Source organism: Choloepus didactylus, chromosome 8 (assembly GCF_015220235.1).
Source record: "Choloepus didactylus isolate mChoDid1 chromosome 8, mChoDid1.pri, whole genome shotgun sequence".
NCBI lineage: Eukaryota > Metazoa > Chordata > Mammalia > Pilosa > Megalonychidae > Choloepus > Choloepus didactylus.
The window spans coordinates 27,992,653-28,018,173 of NC_051314.1; the positions used below are offsets into that span (position 1 = coordinate 27,992,653).

The following is a 25,521-nucleotide window of genomic DNA, read 5'->3' on the forward strand; positions in this document are numbered from 1 at the left end:
AAAAAATACCTGGGTAAAGAAACAGTTACATTTTAATACTTAATGTCATAAACTGTGGGCTAAAATAACACCCTGAGTGAAACTTGATCCTTTTCTACTGAGGGGACCAAGTACAGTTTCAATTTCAGTAGCTAAACTTCTAAGGGAAGATCTGAGCAAATAATGCTAATGAGAGAGATCCAGTCTTTTATGAAACTATTAGGCCCTACAGACTGTCAAAAAAAAAAAAGTTCCTCTAAAACTTACACATTTTATGAGATGACTATTTTCACATACTCCATAGGCCTAGCATAGGCCTTGGACTTAGTAAGTGGTTTGCTAAAATTTTAAAGGGTGACAACTTAATGTCCTGGGATTTTTTGTTTTTAGATCAAAAGTTTCCATGAATGATGAAGAGGTTTTTGTTTTTTTTGTTTCCTTTTAATTCATCCAGGAAATTCGACCAGACCTTTATAGACTAAGCAAAGGATCAAACTGGTAAATTTTGAAAAATCAAGTTTTTGATCAAATTGCTTAATGGGTTTTTGTTTGGTCTCTATCATCTCACTACTGTTTGGACAGTTGTTTGTAATTAAGTGCTTAATATTATGAGAGGCTTAAATGCCACCTAATGGTCAGTTTTAGCAATACTGTTCATCTGTATACAGCACTTCAGTTTACAAAGCTTCCTCAGTTATTTGGTTCAGAATATATAGTCTGAATAGAAAGTCTGCAGCATATCTTTCCTTTCAACTCTCTTCTAAAGGAAATCTATATTCTAACGGAACTTTGTGCATTGCATTCGAAACATAAATCTGACATGGGCATAGGTTTGAAGCAGCAATGTCCAAGAACAGTCAAATGGCAGTAGCTGATCTAGGCAAAGAGAAGGTTCATGAAGGTGGATAAAAAAATAGGTGAGAAAAGTTAATGCAATAGTAAGCAACCTGAGATCCAACAGTTGGGCAAAGTCAATGCAATCGTAAGCAACCTGAGATCCAACAGTTGGGCAAAACATTGCTTACAAAGGACAGTCTTAAAAAGAGCCATAAGGTCCAGGTGTTTAGGTAAGGAGTCACACTCCCCTTTTAAACAACAAAACAAAAATAAAAAACAAACAAAAATGTTCCTTGCAAGGAAAATGTCTGTGAACCCATGATTTGCAGGGCAGGGTGGGGAGGTAGTAAGCAAATCTAGTTTAGTAGAAAGGTTTGCTAATCAGTTCAAAAACAAAACAGGCAGCCTGTTACGGTGCTCGCGAGTTAAAGTACGAGACAGCCAAACAGAATTTAAAGAGCCTTTATTAGCCGGCCAGCAACTGCTCACCGTCACTCCACGCAGGGAGTTCAGTAAGCAGCCCTGACCTGTGTGTGCTGGTGACTTATATAGACAGAAACCATATCCTGGAAATGCAAGCAAGCCATTTTAACAGAAGCAGAGTTGGCAGTTAGCTATTAGTTACAAAAGACAATTTAGCAAGGTTTAGCTAAGAAAAATGTCACAAAAAGTTTCACTTGGAACTGGTGCAGTTATTGATTGTTAAAGGGTTATGCTTGGCTGATGCGTGCAACCGCAGTTTCACCTCCCCTAGACGGTAAAGTCTCACTTCCTCCTCCTCGTGGCCTAGTCCCGTTTACACAACATTTTTACTTTGCAGATGTTATAGGATTAAGGGGAAAGGGGCCCCACTTCACAGCCCATGTGCTTCTGTTGAATGGATGAAGATCTCTACTAAAAATAAACCCCAAATCTCCAAAGATTTTATATGGAATATCTGGAAGGAGACCCAAGAAAGTGTTAACAGTGCTTACTTCTGGGGAGAACTGGGAGCCTAGGAGTTAGGAAGGAAACGGACCTTTCTGAATTTTTAAAATGACAGCTCAATCTTTCAAAAATAAGAGCATAGGGAAATCCCCTCTCCCAGCCCTTCAGGTGTTGCTTCATTCTTTCTCCAGACACACCTCAACTGTCAAAATCTATATTACCCCCAGTTGATCTTCCTCGAGGGAATAGGCTCCCAGTGGCAATGATCAGGACTAGCAGGTCCAAGCTGAAAATCCTGGAAAGGTGGCCAAGTAACCGAAATAGGGGGAGAGGGCCTCTAACGCTGACCCTTTAGGCCACCGCGACGCTACAGAGTTCCACGGTTAGCGGTCGCAGGAGTAAAGCGACTCTGCATTGGTGGCGCTGAGATCTTCCTGTTATTATTACGTAGTCCTATTTCCTCTTTAAAGAGAACTCCTGGGGAAAGTCGGGCTGCCCCCGCAGGGCGCTTCAGAATCTGCAGCCTCTCAGATGCCGCAGTCTGCGCCAGTGACCTGTCGGGCCGCCTCGTGGAGGCCAGGCTCGCATTCTCGGTTGGGGGATTCGCCACTGTTTGGTGCCAGAATTTAAAATAAAATTGTAACTTCCCTGTTTTCAAAGCCATTTCTGTCCAGGGAAACAGAATAAGGAGAGATTACGAGGAGAGATTACGAGTCCTTGATTTTTTTCTTCTGACATCCCACAGTATCTACACCCAGCGCGCCAGGGACTTGCGTCGAAAGCGACGACGCGAACGCTCACGCCGCCGTTCCGCATGCGCAGTCGCGACGTCCCCTCGCTCTTCCCCCTCTGCCAGGAGTCCGACGTGGAAGTTGGTAGTGGACGTGGCCTCCAAGGAAACCGCCTCGGAGTTGCAGAGGGAGGCAAAAGGGAGCTGCGGTGGCGGCGCTGAGGCTCGAACAGATATCGCTGCCGGGGCCTATCTCTGAGGATCGGCGAGAGCGAGCAGGCCCTTCATCATGGGTGAGGGGTCTGAGAAGGCGCCCGGCGCGCTTGAGCGGGCTGGGGTCGGAGAAGGGGAGGGGCTGTCCTGGGAAGCCGAGAGTAGCCGCGTTCTGAGGGGTCTGGTCGTTGCGTACTTACTTTCCCTCGGATCTTTACCCGCTTCCTGTGTTCGCTTCCGCTCTGGGTCCCTTTCCACCTTCATCCTGGCGAGAGCCGGGATAGCGGGCTCCGCAGAGTGCTTCGGCCGGGGAGATCAGCCCCTAGATTTTCCGCTGGAGCATGTACTCTTTCCTTACTCCCATGTTCAGCTCAACTTTCTGAGCAGAGCTGGTCTGAACGACTGGTAGCGTGTCGGTCGCAGATTCGCTGAGGTGTCTTGGGTGAAAGATGAGATCTGACCCCACAGTGGAAGTACTCCAGGACGCTGGTACTGTATGGGTTTAAAAAATCCAAGTGGGGAGATGTTATTCATAGTGTTATATAACCATCTTTGACATTTGTCTGCTTTATTGTAGCTTTTCCTGTTTAGTAGAGTAAGATGAAGAAGGAAATGGGAGAGGGTGTTACTAGTCAGTGGATGAAATTCTTAATTTCATTTTTGGACTGTTAATTGAGGGAACTGCGTTATCACCACAGCTCCATAGAGCCCAAATGAAGAATGCAAAACAAAACAAAACAAAACAAAACCAACAAAAAAAAGAGTAAATCCCTCCACTGGGGAGTTTACTTCCAGCTGCCGAACAGCACAAGCACCTTCCTGACTTCCTCCTTCATTTTCCACTTCTGCTTCTTTTCTATCTCTGGGACGTTCCTCTGGGAATTTGCCAAGTCACACCCCCTTCTATTAAACTTTACCAACGTCCTCTAGCGTTGTAGAGGTGTGTTTATTTTTCCGAAACTCACAGTTCTTAATTGTGCCATTTGTTTGTCAAATAATCAGGTATTGTGTGTGGCATCATTTTTATTGTCATTTCTAAAATACTGTTAAAGTATCTGGTGGGAAAGGGACTGTGCTTTTATTTTATATTCCACAATACCTTGCATGTAGGAGGTTTTTAGGAAACATTGAATGGTGCATTTCATGTAGGTTGAGTTTTATTTTTGTAATGGATTTTCCATCATAGTTTTTGCCATTTTTGGCTTCCACGTTTGAATTTCTTGTGCCAGTTGTTCTGTTGCTTAGAGAAGTCTCAATAATTGATAGTAGTTATGGTGGTACTGCTGCTGTATGACAATAGTAATTGCTTTGCATATACAAGGACACCGTTGCTCCACTGTCATTCTGACTGGCTCTTTAGGTTTAAAGAGCTTAGTGATAGGATCATGTATCCATATTCTCTTGATTTGAAAGTGCACTCCGTGAGGGGAGCAATCCTCTTTCTCTTATCCTTTAGTGTTTCCTCCGTCCTTACCTGTCACAGGGTCTGGCACATGATAATCAGTAAATGCCTGTTTGATGTTGAATAATATATTTAATTGGGAACGAAAATACGCACTTATAAATTGAGGAAGATATACTACTGCTTAATTTGGTGTAGCTCTCAAAGGGCAAGATTAAACATTTTGTAGACCTGGTTCATAAAATGAGATTGAATACGTCTTTTTGTTTTTATTGTCTTTTTAGGTGGCTTTTTCTCAAGTATTTTTTCCAGTTTGTTTGGAACCCGGGAAATGAGAATTTTAATTTTGGGATTAGATGGAGCAGGAAAAACCACAATTTTGTACAGGTTACAGGTTGGAGAAGTCGTTACTACTATTCCTAGTAAGTGTTGGTGTGATAAACTAATTGTAGGAGCTTTCTTGCTCTCATCCAATATAACTATTTCTGAAGTCTAGATTTGGAATTGGTAAATAATTCATATAATAAAGTAATTGTACAGGTTTGTAAACTTCTAGTATGAATATACTGTTGGTAATGCTGTTTTGTCATAAACCAACAGGCAGTTTGGTATAATTTAAGGACCTGTAACCTAGTCCATGTCCAGATTTCACTGTTCATAGATTAGAAGTCAGCTTTGATTAAATTGCTTTATCTCATTGAGAGCCAGTATCTTTATTAATAAAAGGAAGGTAATATTCACTGGCTTTGAGGGGGAAATGAGTATATAATATATAATAGTGGTTTATAAACCTGTGTAAAGTATTACGTAAGCCTTAAGTGATATTGTAACATGTGAAGTGGGTTTCTTTCTGTTTGTAACTATTTTAATTAAGTTTTTAGTTTCTTATAATTTGATTGTTAATTTTTAAAGATCTGAGTTGTACAGACCGAGTGGTGAAGTAATCTGAAACTTAAAATATCAAAAGAAACACCCCCACTTTAAATCAGTTACTGATAACTTAGAAATTATTCTCGAACAGTCCTGTTTGACTAAGTAAGAATTCTGTCATTTATGCCTTTTTCATTTGTTGACGTGAATAAAAATACATTTAAACTAATTTTGAATTCATAGAGTTTGTTAGAGGGTATTTCAATTATGCCTACAAAGTTATGGTATCACACAGGGTTTTTCTACATTATTTAAACTTGAAGATTAAAAAAAAAAATCAGCTTTATTGAAGGTAGAGCTTTTTGAACTCTATAACATCTGCTATTTCTTTTTGCTACCTTCAATAAATTTCAGTTCCTTTGGTTTTTGCTTCTCACAACTGCCCATATATGCTGTTGGATCTTTTGGTGGCACTTGCAGTGCACACAGAGAGTAGATTTCATTTCAGTGAATGCTGTTTTATACCCACCTCTATCTTTTGCATGTAAATTATGTTCTTATTCATGATGCAGATATGGTGGTTGTACTTCTACCTAGTTCAAAGGGAGAGATCATGAACTTGCACTTTAGTTTTTACTCAGGTTGTCATAGAACAGTATTTTTTAGTTGCAGTAGACACCCTTGCCACATACTCACAAGCATCATGTACTTTTATGAACTTAATTCTAAAACTGTAATAGCTATAAGTCATTTTCCACGTTGGTTTTTTTTTCCCCCAAGCTTGTAAAATATTAGTAATCTTTGTATAACTCCAAACTTTTTTCGCCGTCCTCTCCACCCTACCTTTGTTTTTTCTCAATGAAAATAATAGTAGTCTTTCCTCACCTGTGTAGGGCCAGAACTTTACCTAAGAAGGATAGCAGAGAAAACAGTTGGGTTGCCTCCCCTTTGACCATGCAGTTCAAGGTGTGCTCTTGAGTATTATCTGTGGAAGGTCAGTGAGATGGCAAGCCTTAGAAAACTCAGCTTCCGTAAAAGCAGTTTGCCACCATTGCTATGTCCTTACCCACTTAAAATTTAGAATGTAGTCTTTTCATGGTTTTGATCCCTGGTTATTTACTATCAAACAAAATTACAGTTTTTGTAATTTACCTGTACTTTCTAAATATAACTTCTGGGCACTTTTTGTATGCCAGTACTGTGTCATGAGGGAAGCTTAACATAATAGAATTTCCATGGAGCTAAGAATTATGTATTTACAGAGCTGGCCAGGGATTCTTGTATAACCTAAAGGTGGTGCTGTTCTTGCTAATTGGTGTTGTGTGCGTATATATGTGTGTGTATGTGTGTATAGTACGGCATACTGTCTTGTCTTGAGTGATACTGCAACCAATAATGTGATTCAACAATTGTTATTTAATTGCTGAAACTCAATTAGATTGAATACCTTGAAGGTAGAGTGTGTTAGTCTATATATATACTATTAATTTGATTTCTGTTTCAGCTATTGGATTTAATGTTGAGACGGTAACATACAAAAACCTTAAATTCCAAGTCTGGGATTTAGGAGGACAGACAAGTATCAGGTATGATACAAAGACCAGATTATTTATTTTGTGATATTTAAGATTTATTGGCTCTTTTAAGGGTTAATAGCAGTAAACCAATATGCATCTTCCTTTGTAATTTAAGTAGGAGCTGCCTAGTTTAAACTGAGGTAGTTTTTGAAACTGCCCTTAGCACGTCTTTTGAATTAAAGTCTGTTAGGAAGCCAGGTTTTTTCAGATATCTTTTAAATGAAAAATCTTTTCACAAAAATTTCAAGGCCCAATTATTTCAGTAGTTTATAATTGAGAATGCCCTTCTATTTAGTTCTTGTCAGCCCCACCTTGTGAGACATCACTGTTTTAGAAATCATAAAAATGCTTTGCAGGCCCAGCAGTTAGGACTAATGTGGACATAGATGCACTCCTGAACTCAGGTCCCTGCTTGGTGTTCTGTGCTTACATGGTAGCTGTGAATGTTTGGTGACTGTCATGGTTGCTCACTCTGGTATCACCTTAAAAGATTAGTAGCGCATTTCCCAAATTTTCTGGCTTTTTGTAACTCATATTTCTTGAAACTGGTTTTGAACCTATTTCTAATTTTAGCCATTTTTTCAGCTGATTATATATTCTCGCATTTTGAATTTTTCCCTAGGCCATACTGGCGATGTTATTATTCAAACACAGATGCAGTCATTTATGTAGTAGACAGTTGTGACCGAGACCGAATTGGAATTTCCAAATCAGAGTTAGTTGCCATGTTGGAGGTAAGAAAACTATTAAAATGTGGGGGAATAATTTACATTGCTTCCTGTTTCTAAGGTATATTATCAGATGCAAGAATAATTTAAAAGAATACAGGCTTTGTATGTGTGCCTTAAGTATCATTTTCTTTTATGCAAATTACTTCCTATTCTAAAAATATGGTTGGGAGAGAGCAAGTTGGAGGAAAAAAAAAATCCAACCTTCTAACTTCTTTTTCAGGAAGTTCAGGGCAAACTCTTTCTTAAACTGAAGTAATGTAACTATTTTAAGTCTCTCTGATGAGGGGACTTTTTAAAAATGTGCTTTTATTTTAGCTGCCTGAAATCGTTTTTGGACGCAGATAAGGGAATAAATAATAATAAATATATGCATGCACACATGTACATATAATTATTTGTTTTAGAAGTTTTAACATTTAAAGAAATGCACATTTCTGGGTTTCTGTCACATTTCTGGCCCCTGCTTACCTCTCCCAGGTTTATCTTTCTTCACCCTTCACTGTGTTTACAGTGCTTCAGGCACACCAGCCTCCTTTCTGTCCTTTGAACACACTGAGCTTGCACACCTGACTTAGGGCCTTGCATACTTTCTGATCCTTCTGCTTGGAGTGCTCTTTCCCAAAATCTTTGCATGGTTGGCTTCGCTCTTATCCAGTCTTAACTCTAATGTCTGTTTGAAGAGAGGAGTTTCAGTTATTTTCTAACCCCTTACCTTACTTTATTCCTTATAGCACTTACCATTTCTTTACATTATTTAAAAATGTATTTGTTTACTTAACATCTGTCTCTTCACTAGAATGTAAGTTCCTTCAGTTTACTCTAGTATCCTTTATGTGTGGAATAGGGTATAGTGATTAATTAAGAGTTCAGTACACCTTATTCACTGATATTAATAAGGTCATTTATTGACTGACTCAATTCAGAGGATGCATTAAATAATCAAATAAAAAGTTTTAAATGAAATTTTCCAACGTACTGTGACAAATTTAATTAATAATGAAATTTCCTATGGTGGCTCTAGAAAATTAGATGGGTAAGTTTATTTTTCCCACTAAAACCATGATTCTGAATTGTCCTTTCACTAAATGTTTAAATATAAGTTCTATGCCACTTGATACCTAGGTAGAAGAATTCTTGGAAAAGGGCTTGGATCACTAATTTCTTAGACTACTGACTTCTTAATGGCTTCCAAGTTATAATTGCAGACCTGTTAGTTTTAAACTTTTGCTTAATTGTTTCTACAAGATAGCATATTTATTATAAAAGCTTTTTAGACCAAATTCAAGTGTAAGGAATTTTAAGGGACTGTTTAATTGCCATTGGTATAATGGATTTTTAAAATGACAGCTTTATTTTTATATAATTCACATGGTATAATGGTGGTTTTTAATCATATAAAGTATTGGTTAAAAGAAATGGAATATAAACCTCAGTTTACAATTTTTGAGTTGTGCAGAATTGTTAGATGATTTGTGGTGTTTAGATTTGACTTACGTAATCTTATGGAGAAAGAACTGAAAGTTGGGTTTTTCCTTTAGGAAGTAACTTTTAATTGACTAAAAGTATTTATGTCATGTAAAGTAGGAGTAGAGTACAAGTCAGGACCATTAACATTAAAACATGTAGACACAAAATCACTTTAGATTTCATCTTTGTACACAAAAAATAATAATTCTAAATAGAGTAAAGAGGTAAATGTGAAAAATGAAAACCATTTTTATAAAAATATAAAAGTGAGTATGTTTAAATTTACTGGCTGGGAAAGGACTTTCTAAATCACAGGTTTGGGAGGAAGTACAGAAGAAAAGATAAATTTAATTATATTAGAAACAAGCAAAAAAATCCAAAAACCTTAGGTGTGCCAAATAATATAAACAAGAGTAAAACCGAAAACTGGGACACAGTTTTGCAACCAATGAGTAAGGATTAATGTTCTTAATCATATAAAAACCTTTTGCAAATCAGTAGAAAAATGAGCAAAAGGTATGAACCTACAATTCACAGGAGAAAAACATATTGCTAATAAACATTTGCATTTCTAATACCCTAATAATAAATAAACATAATAAGATTCTATGTTTGGAAAAAATACAAAATTTAAAGTCCATGAAGGCTGGATTGAAGATGGGCACTTTTATACACTGTTGGTGGGAGTAGAAATTGTTACAGCCTTTCTAGAAAGCAGTTTATCAATATATGTAATGAGAACCTGAGACCTTGATTCCATTTTTAGAGAATTACCTTAAGAAATTAGAGATTCATGGAAAGCTTTATGTATAAAGATTCTGTCACTTGTATTTGCCTAACAGTCAAGTGAAAAGAATATAATTAAAGTCAATTAACAGGAAAATAGGCAATTTATAGTGCATCCGTAGTGTAGAGTAACTTTAGCCATTAAGAGTACTTGCAGAACAAAAGGACTAGTAGAAAATACCCAAAATGTTAAGTGATAATGTTTGGAAGTTAAAATTATGGGTGATGCTTCTTTATACTTTTCTATATCTTCAAATAATTTATAATGAACATGAAATGATAATTAATAATTAGAAAATATGACTTTTTATTTTTACTCAATGAGAGTAAATTGGTTGGGTAAAATTAAATATCTTCAATTTTATTTAGGAAGAAGAGCTGAGAAAAGCCATTTTAGTGGTGTTTGCAAATAAGCAGGACATGGAACAGGCCATGACACCCTCAGAGATGGCGAACTCACTTGGGTTACCTGCCTTGAAGGACCGAAAATGGCAAATATTTAAAACTTCAGCAACCAAAGGCACTGGCCTTGATGAGGCAATGGAATGGCAAGTATCATGTTTCCAAAGCTATCTATGCATTTGTGTGTGTGTGCATGCAGTAATTCCTCTTTAGTCTTCAGGTAAAATACAAATTTTACAGCTTATCATACTAAGTTCCTCCAGCCTTTTCTATCACTTGGTCTTCATGTACATCTACCTTTATTTCAACCATACCTCCCTAATTATGGTTCCTTAAATAAGCCAGATGTCTGTCTTTTTCCCTGCCTCACCGCACCCCCCCAATCAGGACTTACGTTAAGGCTCTTTTTTTCTCAAGAGCCTTCCCTGTCATGCCCCCACTCCCATTGCCTCATTACACACACACACACACAAATGAAGTTAGATGGCCTTTGTCACAGATCGGTGACATCGTACTTGTTGCACCATCTTATAATTGTTGGTTTGATTTGTCTGTCTGCTCACTAGATTATCAATTCCTTGAGGATTAAGACTGGTTTTCATTTGTGAATCATCCACATCTAGCCTGCCAATAGTAGTAGCTGGAAAATAGTAGATATTTGGTCTTTTTCATTCAAAGAATAGATAAAGTCAAAGCCTAAAGACTCTCTTGGAAATTGCGTCTCTGACTTCCTATTGTAGTCTGTGTTAACCTTCATCAATTTAAATGCTTTGGAATCCACCCCCAGTATAATATTTATATTATAAATGATCATCCTCTGTTCCTGAATGTTAAATGTTTGAAGCTAATTTAACCAAACTTCATTTTCTGTTTACAGGTTAGTTGAAACATTAAAGAGCAGACAGTAATTCACCTGCTTCTGCTCCTCTGAAATGATGGTTACATCACATATCCCTTTGGAAACAGTCACGTGCATGTCACACTACTAAATGTTTAAAACTACATGATTGTTGGCATATACTGGACTGACTACAACATTTGTAATAAATATAGAAAAATGAGTATTTGGTTGGAGGGGTAACTCGTCTTGTTGAACCAACTGAATATCTGTCTGTATAATATAAAATATTCCTTCCTTGCTTTCTTTTGTTAAGGTATATATTCTATTTGTATGGAATTCTTACTCAAATGCAGTCCTATTGAAGAATGTGCTCTTGCTGGGGAAAAAAAAAACCCTCTTATTTTTGAATTAGTGGTTGCAGCTTGTTTGTATAAACACTAATAAATATCTTAATTCAGATTTTTTTCCTCCTAACATGAATTTAGTCTTTCCAAAGATTAGACTTAGTATCGTAGACTAGGATCACAGTGTGTGTAATAGTCTTCATTTACTCAGCTGATTACTTTATATTAAACTGTTTCATTTAAAAACTTTTGATTACAGGCATGAATTTGAAATCATTTTGGTGGTAAACTTCACTGACTTATCTGTAATAGTCATTTTATAGTAATTCATGATTTTCAAAAAAAAAAATTTGAAGATATACTGACCTAATTGATTTGTATGGGAACCCTGTGAGGTAGGTAGGACAAATTGTAATGTCTTAATTTAATGGACATGGACCCAGGGTTCTGATGGATTGGCTTGCCCAAGATCACATAGTAGGGAGGGATGGGGACAGGGCTCAGAGTGGGACTTCTGGGCCAGAAGGTTGTTCCATATACTACCCCATATATCCTTGAAAATGCCAACATTGGCAACATAGACAACTTAAATGATATTGTGCTAATAGAAGTCCCAGTACATTTGAAGTAATGTCTATAAACTTATTTGTTCAATATAGTAGAGGTGATCAATGGCATAGATAGTAAAAACAATACTATATGATTATGTTTGATGGAATTTACAACACATTAAAGAAAAAAAATTTACATTGAAAAAGATAACCTACCTTAGCAGGCATTGTAAAAGATGACTCCACTGTGTTACTTTTTAAAAAAAATTTACCTGAAATTGGACATGTAAATTTGATTGGTGAAGAGTATATAGGGAGGGAGAAATTAAGTATTCCTGGTTTTAAAAATTAGGTTTATTGTTAGGCTATCAGATAAGTTTAAAAAGCAAACTGAATTCATGTACAAAGGGACTTATCAAACTACCCAGTCCACCACGAGTTGTCTAGTGTGGTAGAAGAATATAGTCCTTAGTAATTACTAAAATTTGGAGGAATTTTTTTCATTTGAAAAAATCGGACAGCCAGCATTTAAAAAATCTGGTGCTGGTGAAGAGAGCTTACTACCATGGTACCCTTCAGGTATGAGCACTAGTGTTCCCAATGTGCCTAGTATTATATACCGGGATAGCACAGTGTTTCATAATTCCCAAGTCCTGATGGTCAGAGACAGTCATTTTCATCCTTATAACCCTATATCCAGTATGGTACCTGGCACATTATGACTCCTCAGAATATGTTCATGGTTGGAATAGGGGGATATGTATTTGTCAGCTGGGAAAATGGTACCTCTGAGGTTTGTACTTGGCTCCCCTTCTGGTCAGTGGTGCAGGTTTGGAAAATGGGATCAAGGATGCAGTCTATGGCCATACAAAAAACAAGTTCACCTACACACTGAGGAGCTGGGCTTGTACCCAAGTGGCTAAGTATTCCCCAGCGGTTCAGGAATACTGCAAGGAATGGAAGTGAGAGGGAGTGAGGTCCTGGCAGGCAGATGCCAGATGGCCCATAACCCTCATTGCAAAACCAAGGGCATGAAGCTGTTGCAAATGCCAGCACTTAGATGATCCTGATCCCTCTGGTTTATCACAAAATAGGATGAGATAAATAGGATGCATAGTAAATAGAGTATAAATTACCAGGCACTTGCCTAGCAGGAAATAACTGCTGCACAGGTGTGTCACAGGAGTTTCTTTATATTTGCCAGATAAATCTACTGAGTGTTTTGTGAGAAGCCTGATTATGGGAAAAGTGCTAAACATGAAATTAGAACACATATGTTCTAGGCACAAATTGTCACTCCTTCAATTTCTTTTAATGAAAGAGGCTTTGACAAATGATACCAAAGGTTTCTCTGAACTCTAAAATTTTAGTTTATAATTTTGACTGGTAGTTTGGCTGTGTCATGAGATAACTAACTATATAAAAAATGAGAAATTCACTGTAATAGAATTACTTATCTGAACACATGAGATGCATTTTAGATTGTAGAAATGTGAGTTCCTTGAGGGCAGGGACCATGCCTTATTTACTGTTAGTATCCTTTAGATCTAGTGTGGTGCACCTGGCATGTAGTAGGCACTCAATAAAGATTTATTGATTTAAAAAATAATGCTCAATTTCCCTGAGTTATATTTGCTCTTTCTGATCTTTATGTTGGCATTAACTTGTTTTGTTGTTGGTTTAAAAAGTTTATCAAAGCAGTACGTGCACTTGCTTTAAAAGATTTGTGTGAAAAAAAAGGAAGTAGCCACTTTCAATTCTTAGCTATATCCTCTGGTTTTTGATATTTCTACTTAACTTGCTTAAGACACTTAAGTCTTAGTTTTACAATTTAAGACATTATTGGTTTTTGTTATGGTGGCTGAAGGATAAGCTCTCTTAGAAGCTCTTCCCTCCTTTCTCCACCCTCAGCTCACAGACACTTTGCTTTTTCCCCTTTCATCTTCCCACCGTATCCCATTTTTGGATTAAATCAGGTCAGTGTCAACATTATTACGACTAAACATTTGTTCACTGCAGCACCAAATAGTACAACTATGATTATATAGTACACCTGTTTTTCTTCCCCCCCTCCCTGGAATTGATCTCTAGGTAAGATGCATAGCTTTAGTCTTGAGACTTCTCTTGTATACTATCTTGTTGGATATGGGTTTTTGGATTCCATATCTTCCTTGTTTTGTAGAAGTAGCTTTCTTAGGGAGATTACATGGGAGATAGCGTTTTTTTTGAGTTTGTGCATATCTAAAAATGTCCTTATTCTAACCTCATGCCTGAGTGACTAGCTGTAGATTTCTAGGCTAAAGATAATTTTCCCTCAAATCTGAGTATTTCTTGACTGTCCGCTAGCATATAGTGTTGCTGCTGATAAGTCTAATCTCTTTCTGTTCATGTTTCCTTGCATTTGACTTGTTTTCCTTTCTGTAAGCTTTTAGGGTTGTCTCTTTACACAAGCTGTTTAGTTCATGTCAGTTTCAAAGTATTTCAATGTGCTAAGCAATCTGTAGATGTTAGGAGAGGCAGTCTTCCATGGACGCGAAGCATCCCTGCACATCCTTGCTAAGTGCGTCAAACTGCAAGACATTGCTGATTCCTGAGCCATTTTTATAGCTAGTCACATAAGCAGTTGAGTAGTTCAGAGTGCCCACTACCAGACTGCCATGTGACTACTCACTCCCCAGGGGAAGGAAAAATGGCTGGTCTATACTGTTTGCTACAGAAAGTACTGAATGTTAGCCCTGGGTCCTTCAGTTGTATCACAATCCACTTTGTATAATTCTGTCATCTGGGTTCATTGAGTGTGGACGGGAACTGGTGCTACTATGTTCCTGCTACTGCTCTTTGCTGTGCTGTGAATAGTAAAATGCCACACTCTGGTCCACTGTCTTGTCTCCTGTTACCAACAGTGGACATTGGTGATCTTCCCTGACAAAGTTGGCACTCCAGCGTAGTGCTGAGATAGACAAGGACTGTATGAGGAAAGGCAAGAGCATCTTAGGCTGGATTCGGGTATGAGGAAGCTCTCTGGAAGCCCATAGCTAATTTTTTGTATCGTTTGTTTTTTATCAGAGCAGTTGTAAATACACAGAAAAATCATGCTGATGGTACAGAGTTTTTATATGTGCTCCCTTTGCAGTTTTCCCTGTTAATATTTTACACTAGTGTGTTACAATTGGTGAAACAATATTATAATACTATTAATTATAGTCCATAGTTTACATTAGGGTTTACTCACTCTGTGGTGTTGTGTTGTACAGTTCTATGCTGTTGTTTTTAAATTTTTATTCTAGTAACATATATAGCCTAAAATTTCCCATTATTCAGATGTTAATTATAGTCACAATGTTGTGCACCATCGCCAGCATCCATTACCAAAACTTCCGTCACCCCAAACACATCTGTGCCAGTTAAGCATTAACTGCCTACTCCCCCTCACCCCGCCTTGACTGCTCCCCGCTTCTGCCCCTGGTAACCTATATTCTAGTTTCTGGTTTGTGAATTTGCATATTCTAATTGTTTCATGTAAATGAGGTCATATAATAGTCCTTTTGTGTCTGCCTTATTTTACTCAACATGATGTCTTCAGGGTTCACCCATGCTGAGCATACAGAATGCTCATACAGAATGCCATTCCTTTTTAAGGCTGAATAATATTCCATTGTATGTATATACCATATTTTGTTTATCCACTTATTATCTGATGATAAGACACTTGGGTTGCTTCCTTCTTCTGGCATTTGTGAATAATGCTGCTATGAACATCAGTGTGCAAATATCAAAGTCCCTGCTTTCAATTTTTTGTGTGTCTACCTATAAGTGGGATTGCCAGGTCATATGGTAAGCCTGTACTTTCTGAGGAACTGCCAAACTTTTCCACAGCAGCTGCACTATTTTACATTTTCATCAACAATCTACTAGGGTTCCTATTTTTCCATATCCTCTCCAACAATTGTTATTTTCTGTTTTTAAAATAACGATTTCAGTGGGTATGAAATGGTATCTCGTGGTTTTGATGTGCATTTCCCTAATGGCGAATGATGTTGAGCATCTTTTCACAGGCTTATTGGCCATTTGTGTATCTATTTTGGAGAAATATTTATTCTAGTCTTGCCCATTTCTTAATTGGGTTGTCTTTTTGCTGTCAAATTGAGTTGTAGGAGTTCTTTATATATAGAGAGAGAGGATATTCATCCTTATCAAACATGGATTCCAAATATTTTCTCTTATTCTGTAGGTTGTCTTTTTACTTTATTGATAAAATTCTTTAATACACAAAAGTTTATTTTGACAAAGTACCCTTTATCTTTTTTATTTTATTGTTCATGCTTTTGGTGTAAAGTCTAATAAATCATTGTCTAACACAAGGTCCTGAAAATGTTTCCCTATGTTTTCTTCTAGGTGTTTTATAGTTTTGGATCTTATATTTAGGTCTTTGATCCTTAGCTAATGTTCTTGCCCAAAAGATGGTGGTGGTGGAATAAGTGCACTGTCCTACCTGATAATTGGTATGAATTGAATCAATGGATATAGGCTGAGCAGCGAGCTTTTGGATTGAAACAAGCAGCCCAAAAAGTGCCATGTTAGTAGCTTGCTTTCCCAAAGGATAGGGGACAGGGAGAACACCCCAAACACCATCAGAGAGGAAGGCATAACTGAGCCCTGTTTTGACAACTATGACTATCCCTAGAGGGCAACATGTCCCTGGACAGAATACCACAGTGTGGACCTATCATGAGAGGAAGAGGAGGGTAGGAGTGCTTTGGTCAACAGACTGGGGAGTCTGAGTGACATGGGGACAAGAAACCTTATGGACTAAGGGTGAATGAAGCAATGAGGCTGTCTCACACTGCTTCAAGCCACTAAACCTGCTATTCAATCGGGACAGACTCAGACCCCACATGGCATATTACTTTGGATTTCCATTTTAATGACAACATTATGGATAACCTAGGGTGACTTCCTTGAGTCTGACAAAATCCCATAGAATACCATGAAGGAAGCTATTCAAAGCTTGAGGGCTGTAGCTGCTGCAGACTGGTTGTATAACGGACAGAATGACAGCCACAGTGATTAGTCCTTCCCTTGGAAAATGGTAAGTTTTGAAGATCTGCTTCCCCAATGTGGAGGACTCCAATAAATTGGTTGTTAATAAACAGAGTCCCTGTGTGGGAGGCTGTGATGATTAAAGGAAGCCTGACTGGTTTCATGTTAGGGTAGCAGTTACCCTGTTGCTTCTACTACCATCTGGTTTCAGTGGTTGGGTAGTACATTACAGACCATGAGAATAACGATCAGTTGACAGAATTTGTCAACTCTGAGTATCCCTATGGTGGCCCACTTGGGCAGAGTGATAAGGGGCATCATAGGCTGTTGCAAGTTCTACCATTGTGCTCCAACAATTTTTTTTTTAATTGTAGTAACATGAAATTTTCCATTTTAACCATTTTCAAGTATTGTGCCCTGATGATTTTTTTATTTCTTTTTAAAATATCTATATAAAAAATAAGCAATTTATAGATCTTTCTCTAATCAGAACCTCAAGTGTGTATGTATATATGTGTGTATATATATATATCATACTATACATTATATATATATATATCAGTACTGTATAATATATGAACATTTACAACCAGTACATTCATGTTTTGTTTAGCATTCCAAGGCCACATGGCTAAGTCAGTATATAATCAGTATACTAACAGGTCATTTAGAAAGGAAGAGCCACATCAGACTGACAACATATGACATCAACATTATGCCACAGTTAACAATAAAAATAGGATTTGTATCACGATTATGGACTATAAGGAAAATAAATCATCTCCCTGGTACTAAATTCTTAGCATTTTTATCAAGCCTCCTAATTTTTCTCTGCTCAAGTAGTTACAATAGGTGGGTGAATATAGCTCTGGATGAAAAAGGGATTTCAAAAATCTCACTCTGGTAAGCATGCTGTGCTTACAGGGGCTTGATTCAGTTATTATATTAAAGAGTTCACAGTCGGACTCTGAGAGGGAAGGATCCAGACATACTGTGTTTTCCATCAACAAGATGAACCCAGGGTGAGAGAACAAGTGTGTTCAAATACTCCATAAAATGGATTTATTCTGAGAATGTTCCTTTATAGATGCCACTGAATGCTACTTGAGGAACTTGAAAAACCTGGATCTGTTTTATGGAGTTAACTGTCTCCAATTTGCAATAATCCTTTAATTAGACTTTTTAAAAAGAACTCTGAAAATGTGTACAAGTAAGTAGATATTTAGTCTCCTTGTTTTTAAACAAAATTAATGTAGCTGGAAATTAAAAGTAAGATCCAGCAAGTAGTATCTACCAGCATTTTTGTTCTTGCTGGGTAGGTCTTACAAAAGTTCTGCTTCTAAACACGTGAACTTTGTACAGCTGCTACCAGATGAATGGATACTTTGGCAATTGTGTCCTGATGATTCTTGATCTGTCTGGGCAGCCTGAGTGCAGGTGGGGGTGGCGGGGCAAGGGGAGAGGGTGGCTACTGAATGAGAACAGAATATGTGGCCATGGAGAGAGAGCAACAACCCCAGCATCTGAACCTTAGATCCTGAGAGGTGTGGGGAAGGGGGCATGAGTAACTGCTTTCTTTGTCTTCTGGATCCAGTACTGCAGGCTGGCAGAACAATTACATGGAGTGCCTGAGTCAAGAAGCAGCTTTGTCTGGTAATCTGACCCATGAGGTATGAGAACAGAAAAACTCATGTGGACCAACTGGCCCTGAACTATTCTGCTGTGCTGACACTATCAATGGCAGGTCCTGAACATGGACTCCCCTTGTACATGAACAAACACAGACTGGTGCGACCTGGTTTCAGTCTGCTACGAATTCATGTGCTTCTCCTATGACCTGAATGGGCATGGGTTATGCCATATATAGCCAAGACTGCAACTACTTGGTGGCAATGCCCACATGGTTTAACCAAATCAACGTTAACTGACCCAAATCAGGTTTAACAAACTCCTGACTGGAGTCACCTATGCCCTTTGGGTTATATGTTTGTATGTGGAAGAGAGGAGGCCAAAGAATGTCTTTCCATTGGGAATGAAAGTTGCTTTTTGGCCTGTGGATTGCCCTTTGTAATTACTGGCAATGACACCATCCCTTGGACCATGTTCCCGTTGGGCCCCAGGTCAAGAGGGCTGCCCCAGGCTGCCCCGCCTGGGGGATACCACACATGGCTGGTTCCAGATAGTAGTGTGCCCTGGCATCTCAAGTCCACACCTTGAGACAGTGGTCAGAAACCTCCCCTTCACGATAGATATCAGAGTCAGTGAGATGCCACAAGGCCTATAAGGTCAGCAGCACAACCTAAACTCTTTTGCATGGGTTGTAAATAGATAATAGACTGGCCATAGACTACATCTTGGCTGGAAAGGAAGGTGTATGGATGGTCATTCAACAACACCTCTTGTGTTTGAACTAATACTATCCATCAGATGGAAGAATCCACACATGCCTTCCTTAAGAAAGGAAGTTAATTGCTATCTGAAGTATGGATTTGGTCCCAGCCTTTGTGTGTCTAATTTAAGTTGCTCATAGAGTCGCATGCTCATGTGCAAATCTGAGTTCAGTCAATAACTTGTGGAACCGAGGGGTGGATTATAGGGCAAGGTAGTCTGCCATGAGCCCAGAGTATCCCTGCATGTCCTTGCTGAGTGTGTCAAACTGCAGGGCCTAACCATCCTCTGACCCTGAGGCATTTCCATAGTTAGTTAAATAGCAATTAAGGAGGCCACGGAGACCACACTGTGATGACTGTGGGACCACCCGCTCCCTGAGGAGGGGCACTGGCTTGCTTACCACTTGCCATAAAAGAGGCTGAGCACTTAGCCCTGGGTTCCATAATTGCCACACAACTTGTTGCATCTGGAACTGACATCCAGGCTCATTGGAGGCTGGGAAGCCAGTGCTGCCATGCCAGTGCTCCTGGTTATTGGTTGTGCTGTGACCAATAACTGTCTTGCTCTGATGCACTGAATCCTTTTGTCTGCTTTTGGCACCTAATGAGACTGGCGTTTGTGGTAGTTGAGAGCTGTATGTACCCCAGAGAAACAGGTTCTTAAACTCAGTCCATTCTTGTGGGTGTGAACCTGTAAGTAGGAGGTTATTTCAGTTCAGGTGTGGTCCAGCCCAATCAGGATGGGTCTTAGTCCTATTTATTACTGGAGTCCTTTATAAGCAGAATGAAATTCAGATAGTCTTTGGGAAGAAAGCATTGCCTTGATGATGCCTTGATTTGGACTTTTCTTAGCCTGAGATCTGTGAGCCATTAAATTCCCACTGTTTAAGCCAACCCATTGCATATTTGCTTAAGCAGCCAAGGAGACTGAAACAGCATTCTTCTCTGACAGCAGACTTGTGTCCTTTCTTTTGGTTTATGTAAAGTTTCTTTATTTAATACTTTCTCCTTCCATTTTCTTTCTACAACTGAATTTTTAAAAAACTTCTCTCCTATTTTCTTCATTTTGGCCTTTTTGCTCCCCTCCCCTCCTGCCAAGAACCAGATTTATATCCCAACCCTTAAACTGTTTTTATTTAGGCAATTATATTTTTAATTTCTAAGAAATTTGTTTGTTTTTCATAACATCCTGTTATATTGATCTTCCTGTTGAAGGCATTGCTCAAATGTCTGGAAATTCTTGGTTCCCCATTTTTAAGTGGTAGTCATTGACATTTGTGGAGGTTCTGTTCGTGCAGTGGGTCTTAGTAACTTAAAGGCTTCGCTGCTGGTAATCAGGCAGTGATGTGGCTTTTTTTATTGAGGGTTTCCCAAATGTTAGTGTATGAAGGTCTTTTTCAGGGACCAGAGAAAAGCGGGTGGTGGAGGAAGGGTCCTTTTTCTTACTGGCTTTCAGAGTAACAGAGAATCCCACAATTCAGAATGTACTTTCGTTTAGTCCTCCTTTTCAACCTGTCTACCCTCTGCCTCCAGCAAGCCCGATTTTCCTGGGTCTGTAACTTCCCTGGTCTCCTGGAAAAGGAGGGTCAGCTGGGCTAAGCAGGGTTGGTGAGGGAATTTGTGGCTTTAGCAGCTGACTCATTTTAGGTCCTTTTCTGTCCCCACCTTTTTCCATACAGGTGCCTCCAGATGTTGTCACTCCCAGGTGTTTGGCAGGCACTGAAGTTCCTAAGTCAATTACCACTATTCCAATGGCCTTCATTTTCTCCCCAAATTTCAAATCTCTTTTTCACTGTAGTCGTCTCTCTTTGGTTCAATCACATTTAAGAGGGGTTTGCAAAGTGGTGGCCAGGAAAATGTAGTGCTCAGATCTGCTGTAGGAGCACAACTGACTGAGCATCCTAGCTGCTGCTCTTCCGGATCCACCACTGAGGCCAAGCTTCCACAGGCTGCTCCCAGCCCCTGACTGGGCACTGCCAAGTTTAACTGAAAATGTTTTGTTTGTTGAAAATCAACCAAACTTCCAACACATGGTAAGTCAGATCATGAGGAAGCCATTGGTCATAAGGCGTTTACCTGGAAGGTCTGATGAAGCTGATCTGTAATGGTTCTCAAACTTTTCAGCCAAGAATTCCTAAAATGGAGGTAAGTAAATACTTTATGCAGGGGAGTATGGCCCGAAGTGGCCTGCAAATTCTTCTTTAAAAATCATGAAAACTTTGCTTCCTACTTTTTGGTACATGTTTTAATAAATGTTTTTAAATCACTCAGAATCAATTAAGTCTTCCAAGATAGCCCAGCTTTATGCTTGTGGCATATTACAGAACCCTTGGAAGTGTGAGTGTTCCAGTTTGAGACACAAGCTACATCAGAGCACAGATGCTTAAGTGAATGTTTGACATTTGATTCCTATGCCACATGCTATAAAATTCTAACACCATAGTTACAAATTGAAAGAGCATGGGCTTTGAATCCTGATTCTGCCAGCTGCAGCCTACATCCCTTGGGCAAATTATTTAATCTGAACGTCGGATTCCTCATCTGTAAAATAGGAACCAATTTTAGGAATCTCTCAGGCTACTAGGATTAAGCAGAATATATGCAAAGCACCTGGCTCATAGGATGGGAGCTCGCTCTCTTCCAAATATATTTAGGCATTAAAGAGTATTTCCACATCAGGGGTAGAGTGAGGCAAAAGACACCATGTGAGTAAACCACAAAAACTGCTTTAGTCACTTCTGAAAGTATGGTAAAACTCAACCTTAAATGTGCTTACTAAAAGTTTCAAAGAAACCACTATTTCCTTGTATGATAATATAGTGGTTTAGACCACACATTTTAAAAATATATTTCCATTATGAATTATTTGATGCACACAATATAATGTATGTAACGTAGACAGAAGTAATGAAGCATAATGATATGAAAACCAAATCTAAGATATAGAACATTATAGAAAAATTGAAGCTCCTTGCCCCATTTATGTGCTTCCTCCTCAGTCTTATTCCTTTCCAGAGATACAACCCACTACTTTGAACGTTTTAAAATCATTCCCTTGGTTTCCTCTGTAGATTTATCACATATATACCCATATCTGTATCTGCAAGCTTTCCCATTTATTCCAGTGGTATTAACTATATTTATTCTTCAATGACTTGCTTTTCTTCACTCAACATTGTTTCTAGAATCAATATTGATGAGTGTAACTAGCTGATTTTCACTACTGTATTGTCTTTTAGTGTATGAATATACCACCATTTTATTTATCCATTCTCTTGTGAATGGACATTGAGATAGCTTCTAGTTCTTGACTTTTATCAGCGGTCTGAAAACATTCTGGTAAGCATCTTTGGATTCATGCTTTTAAGTTTTGCTAGCAGAGGGATAGTTGTACCCATCTTCACATTTAAAAGATAATGCAAAAATGTTTTCCAAAGTGGTTTATAAGAGTTCCCATTGCAACTGCATGGACTCTGTGAGTATACTAAAAGCTGTTCACTTGCACATTTCAAATGGGTGGATTGTATGGTATGTGAATTACATCGAAATAAAGCTGTTATTTAAAAAAAAAAAAAAGTTCCCATTGCTTCACCAGGCTTGCCAACACTTGGTATTGTCAGCCTTATCAATCTGATGGGTTCAAAATGGAATCTCCTTCTGGTGTTAACTGGATTTTCCAGATTACTAACAAGATTGAACACAGGAGTGATATTCGAAGTGTTTAACAATTAGCCATAGCTGGTGCAGAAGACTCCCTGTTATTCTGTTAATACCTGAACTTCTAGATCATGGGGAGATTTTGGAATCTAGTAACCCAGGCAGCCAGGGTGGCACTTGGGAGGTTTTAGTTTGCTAAAGCTGATGAAATGCAATATACCAGAAATGGATTAGCTTTCACAATGGGGATTTATTAACTTACAAGTTTGCAATTCTGAGGCTGTGAAAATGTCCAAATCAAAGCATCATCAGGGCGATACCTGGACCCTGAAGACAGGCTTCTGGTATCCTCAGCTCTTGTCAAATGAGAAGGCACAAGGTGCATCCTCTGGTCTCTCCCGGGTTTCCTTGCTTCCAGCTTCTGGCTTCAGTGACTTCCTCCCTGAGTTTCTACATGTTTCTCTTTTAGCTTCTGTCTTTCTTATCTTCTGTGAGTCCTTCTCGCTAAGCTTCTCTGTCTTTTCTCTTGTCTTTTAACCTCTTATAAAGGAATCTAGTAAGAGGATTAAAACCTACACTGAATGAGGTGGGTCACATCTCAACTTAAGACCCTACTCACCAAAAGAGCCAACGTACAATGCATCCACACCCCTAATAGGTTTACACCCAAGGAATGGATTAGCTGATCTTTCCTGAACATGATCTTTTCTGGGGTACATACAGCTTCAAACAATCACAGATTTCTTAGTAACCATTACCTAAATACTTTATGTAAGAACTGGTACAGCCATATCAGCTAAAGATTAACTCCAGGTGAATGCCTTTTCATGTTTCAGCATCATTTGTTTCTTCTATGCAATGCCTATTCCTTTCCTTTGCCAATTTTCTACTGGGTTATCTTTATTGATTCATGGTCCATTATAAAATACCTTGTCTGACTATATATGGGTATATGTCATATCCCAGTTTGTGTAGATCTTAATTTTAATGTAGTAGAATTTATTACATGTTCCCTCTATAGACAGCAATTTTGTGCCTTCTTTTTGTTATCGGACAGGGCCAAGTCCCCCACCTTGTTCTCCCTTTTAAGTGTCATAGTGATTCTTGGCTTATTTTTCTCCACATCAGTTTTATAATTAGCTTTTGAGGTTAATATGAAGAACTCTTTGGATTTTGCTGAGATTCGTATTTAACCACTGGGATCAACTTGGGAAGAACATATGTCTTATGATACTGAATCTTGCTATACATGGACATGGTTGTACTACTTCATTTGTGCAGATCTCCCTCAACGTCTTTTGATAATGTTTTATAATTTCCCTCCAGAAAGGTATTGCACATCTTTTGTTAGACTGATTCCTAATCTCTTTTACATTTTTTCTTGCTGTTTTAGTTTGTTAAAGCTGCCAAAATGCAGATACCATAAAATGGGTTGGCTTTTACCATAGGAATTTATTAATTCATAAGCTTACAGTTCTGAAGCTGTGAAAATGTTCAAATTAAGGCAACATCAAGGCAATGCTTTCTCCCCAAAGACTGCATGCCAGTGATCCTGGACTCCTCTGTCATATGCTAAGGCACATGGCTGCATCTGTTGATCTCTCCCTTCTCTTCTGGGTTTCATTGCTTTCGGCTTCTGGCTCTAAGGCTTTCACTCTGTGTCTCTCTCTGTATCCATCCCATTTACAAAGAACTCCAGTAAGAGGATTAACTGGGGCATGCCTTAACTGAAATAACCTACTCAAAAGGTCTCACCCACAACAGGTTTACACTCACAGAAATGGGTCAACTCTAAGAACATAATTTTCAGGGGTCCATAAAGCTTCCAAACCATCACACTTGCTGTAATAAACCGTATCTTTTGTTACATTTTTAAACTCTATATTGCTAATATCACATGCATTTTAGACAGTGAAGATATAGCAGTAGTATGAAATGTTTTAGGCATGTTTTAATTTAAAAAAAATACAAGCATGATTAAATTAAACTGTATATTATACAATCTATGCCAAACTTTAACTTAAATTTATATAACCAATAAAAACAGATGTGATTTCAGACTAGCAGAATACACCGGAAAGTTTCTGCTTTGGGAGAGTTGAGACATTGGATGTTAATCACTGCTTGGGTCTCAGCACAGGGAGCACTTTACTCCACCATTGCTAAATCTTTCAGACTGTGGCTTTTTTGTCTCTTTGCCTTATAGCCTGGACGCAGGAACTCTATTTTTCTCTTCTTTGCTTCACTTTTATTTTTATGTTTCTTCAGCTTTTTCTTGGCAGCAATATCAGGGTTAGTCACAAACTTGGAAAAAGAACAGAAATTTTATATTACTTTTTAAGTGTTGTTAAACCAATAAAAATCAAATATGGAAATGTACTGTACTGTGTTCATTTTTTAACATCATGAATGCAATTCAAGCCCATTAAAGAAAATCTGCAATCTGGGAAAAAGCCCCAGCTATAAAGTCCCCATCTCTCCAACAGAACCAATCCCTCCTTCCTTTCTGTGTGCCAGATACATACATGGTTAAAACCAGTTATTAAGCCTAGTGACATGCCACATTTTCGAAGAGCAAACTTACCTCCAAAGCCTTCCTCTTTTTCCGGAGTGCCCTTTTCTCATTAGCTTGTTTCTGCACAGAGGCAAAGGCTAATGAGAAGCTCTCGAGCCCAACCAGCTTTTTGAGTAGTTCTATGATTTCCTGGGATAGATTCTTCAGTAAAGGGTCTAAGCACACACAGAAAATAATGATCAGAGATAGTCACACAAGAAAG

General features: G+C 38.4%; 2 protein-coding genes across 3 annotated transcripts in view; one reads left to right on the forward strand and one right to left on the reverse strand.

The window, feature by feature from the left end:
* Window positions 1–2,485: 2,485 nt before the first annotated feature.
* Window positions 2,486–13,266, forward strand: ARL1 (ADP ribosylation factor like GTPase 1). The gene is made up of 6 exons (XM_037846924.1): window positions 2,486–2,766; window positions 4,373–4,510; window positions 6,463–6,544; window positions 7,158–7,269; window positions 9,889–10,067; window positions 10,799–13,266. Exons 1-6 carry the CDS (start codon window positions 2,763–2,765, stop codon window positions 10,827–10,829), a joined length of 546 nt encoding a protein of 181 aa, XP_037702852.1. The 5' UTR covers window positions 2,486–2,762; the 3' UTR covers window positions 10,830–13,266.
* An 11,113-nt stretch (window positions 13,267–24,379) lies between these two features.
* The window catches only part of UTP20 (UTP20 small subunit processome component), a 116,845-nt gene continuing 115,703 nt past the window's right edge, over window positions 24,380–25,521 (reverse strand). For both annotated transcript variants that reach the window (XM_037846286.1, XM_037846285.1), the window contains exons 61-62: window positions 25,329–25,474; window positions 24,380–25,048 (exon numbers count right to left, since the gene is read on the reverse strand). In XM_037846286.1, coding sequence (XP_037702214.1) covers window positions 24,893–25,048; window positions 25,329–25,474 — 302 coding nt within the window. In that variant the 3' untranslated portion in view covers window positions 24,380–24,892. The remainder of the gene's footprint in view (window positions 25,049–25,328; window positions 25,475–25,521) is intronic.

Bases quoted from the DNA above. Each gene is read 5' to 3' on its own strand.
- ARL1 (XM_037846924.1), top strand. The intron at 6,545-7,157 runs GTATGATACAAA...ATTTTTCCCTAG, and splicing joins GGAGGACAGACAAGTATCAG to GCCATACTGGCGATGTTATT. The intron at 10,068-10,798 runs GCAAGTATCATG...TTCTGTTTACAG, and splicing joins CTTGATGAGGCAATGGAATG to GTTAGTTGAAACATTAAAGA.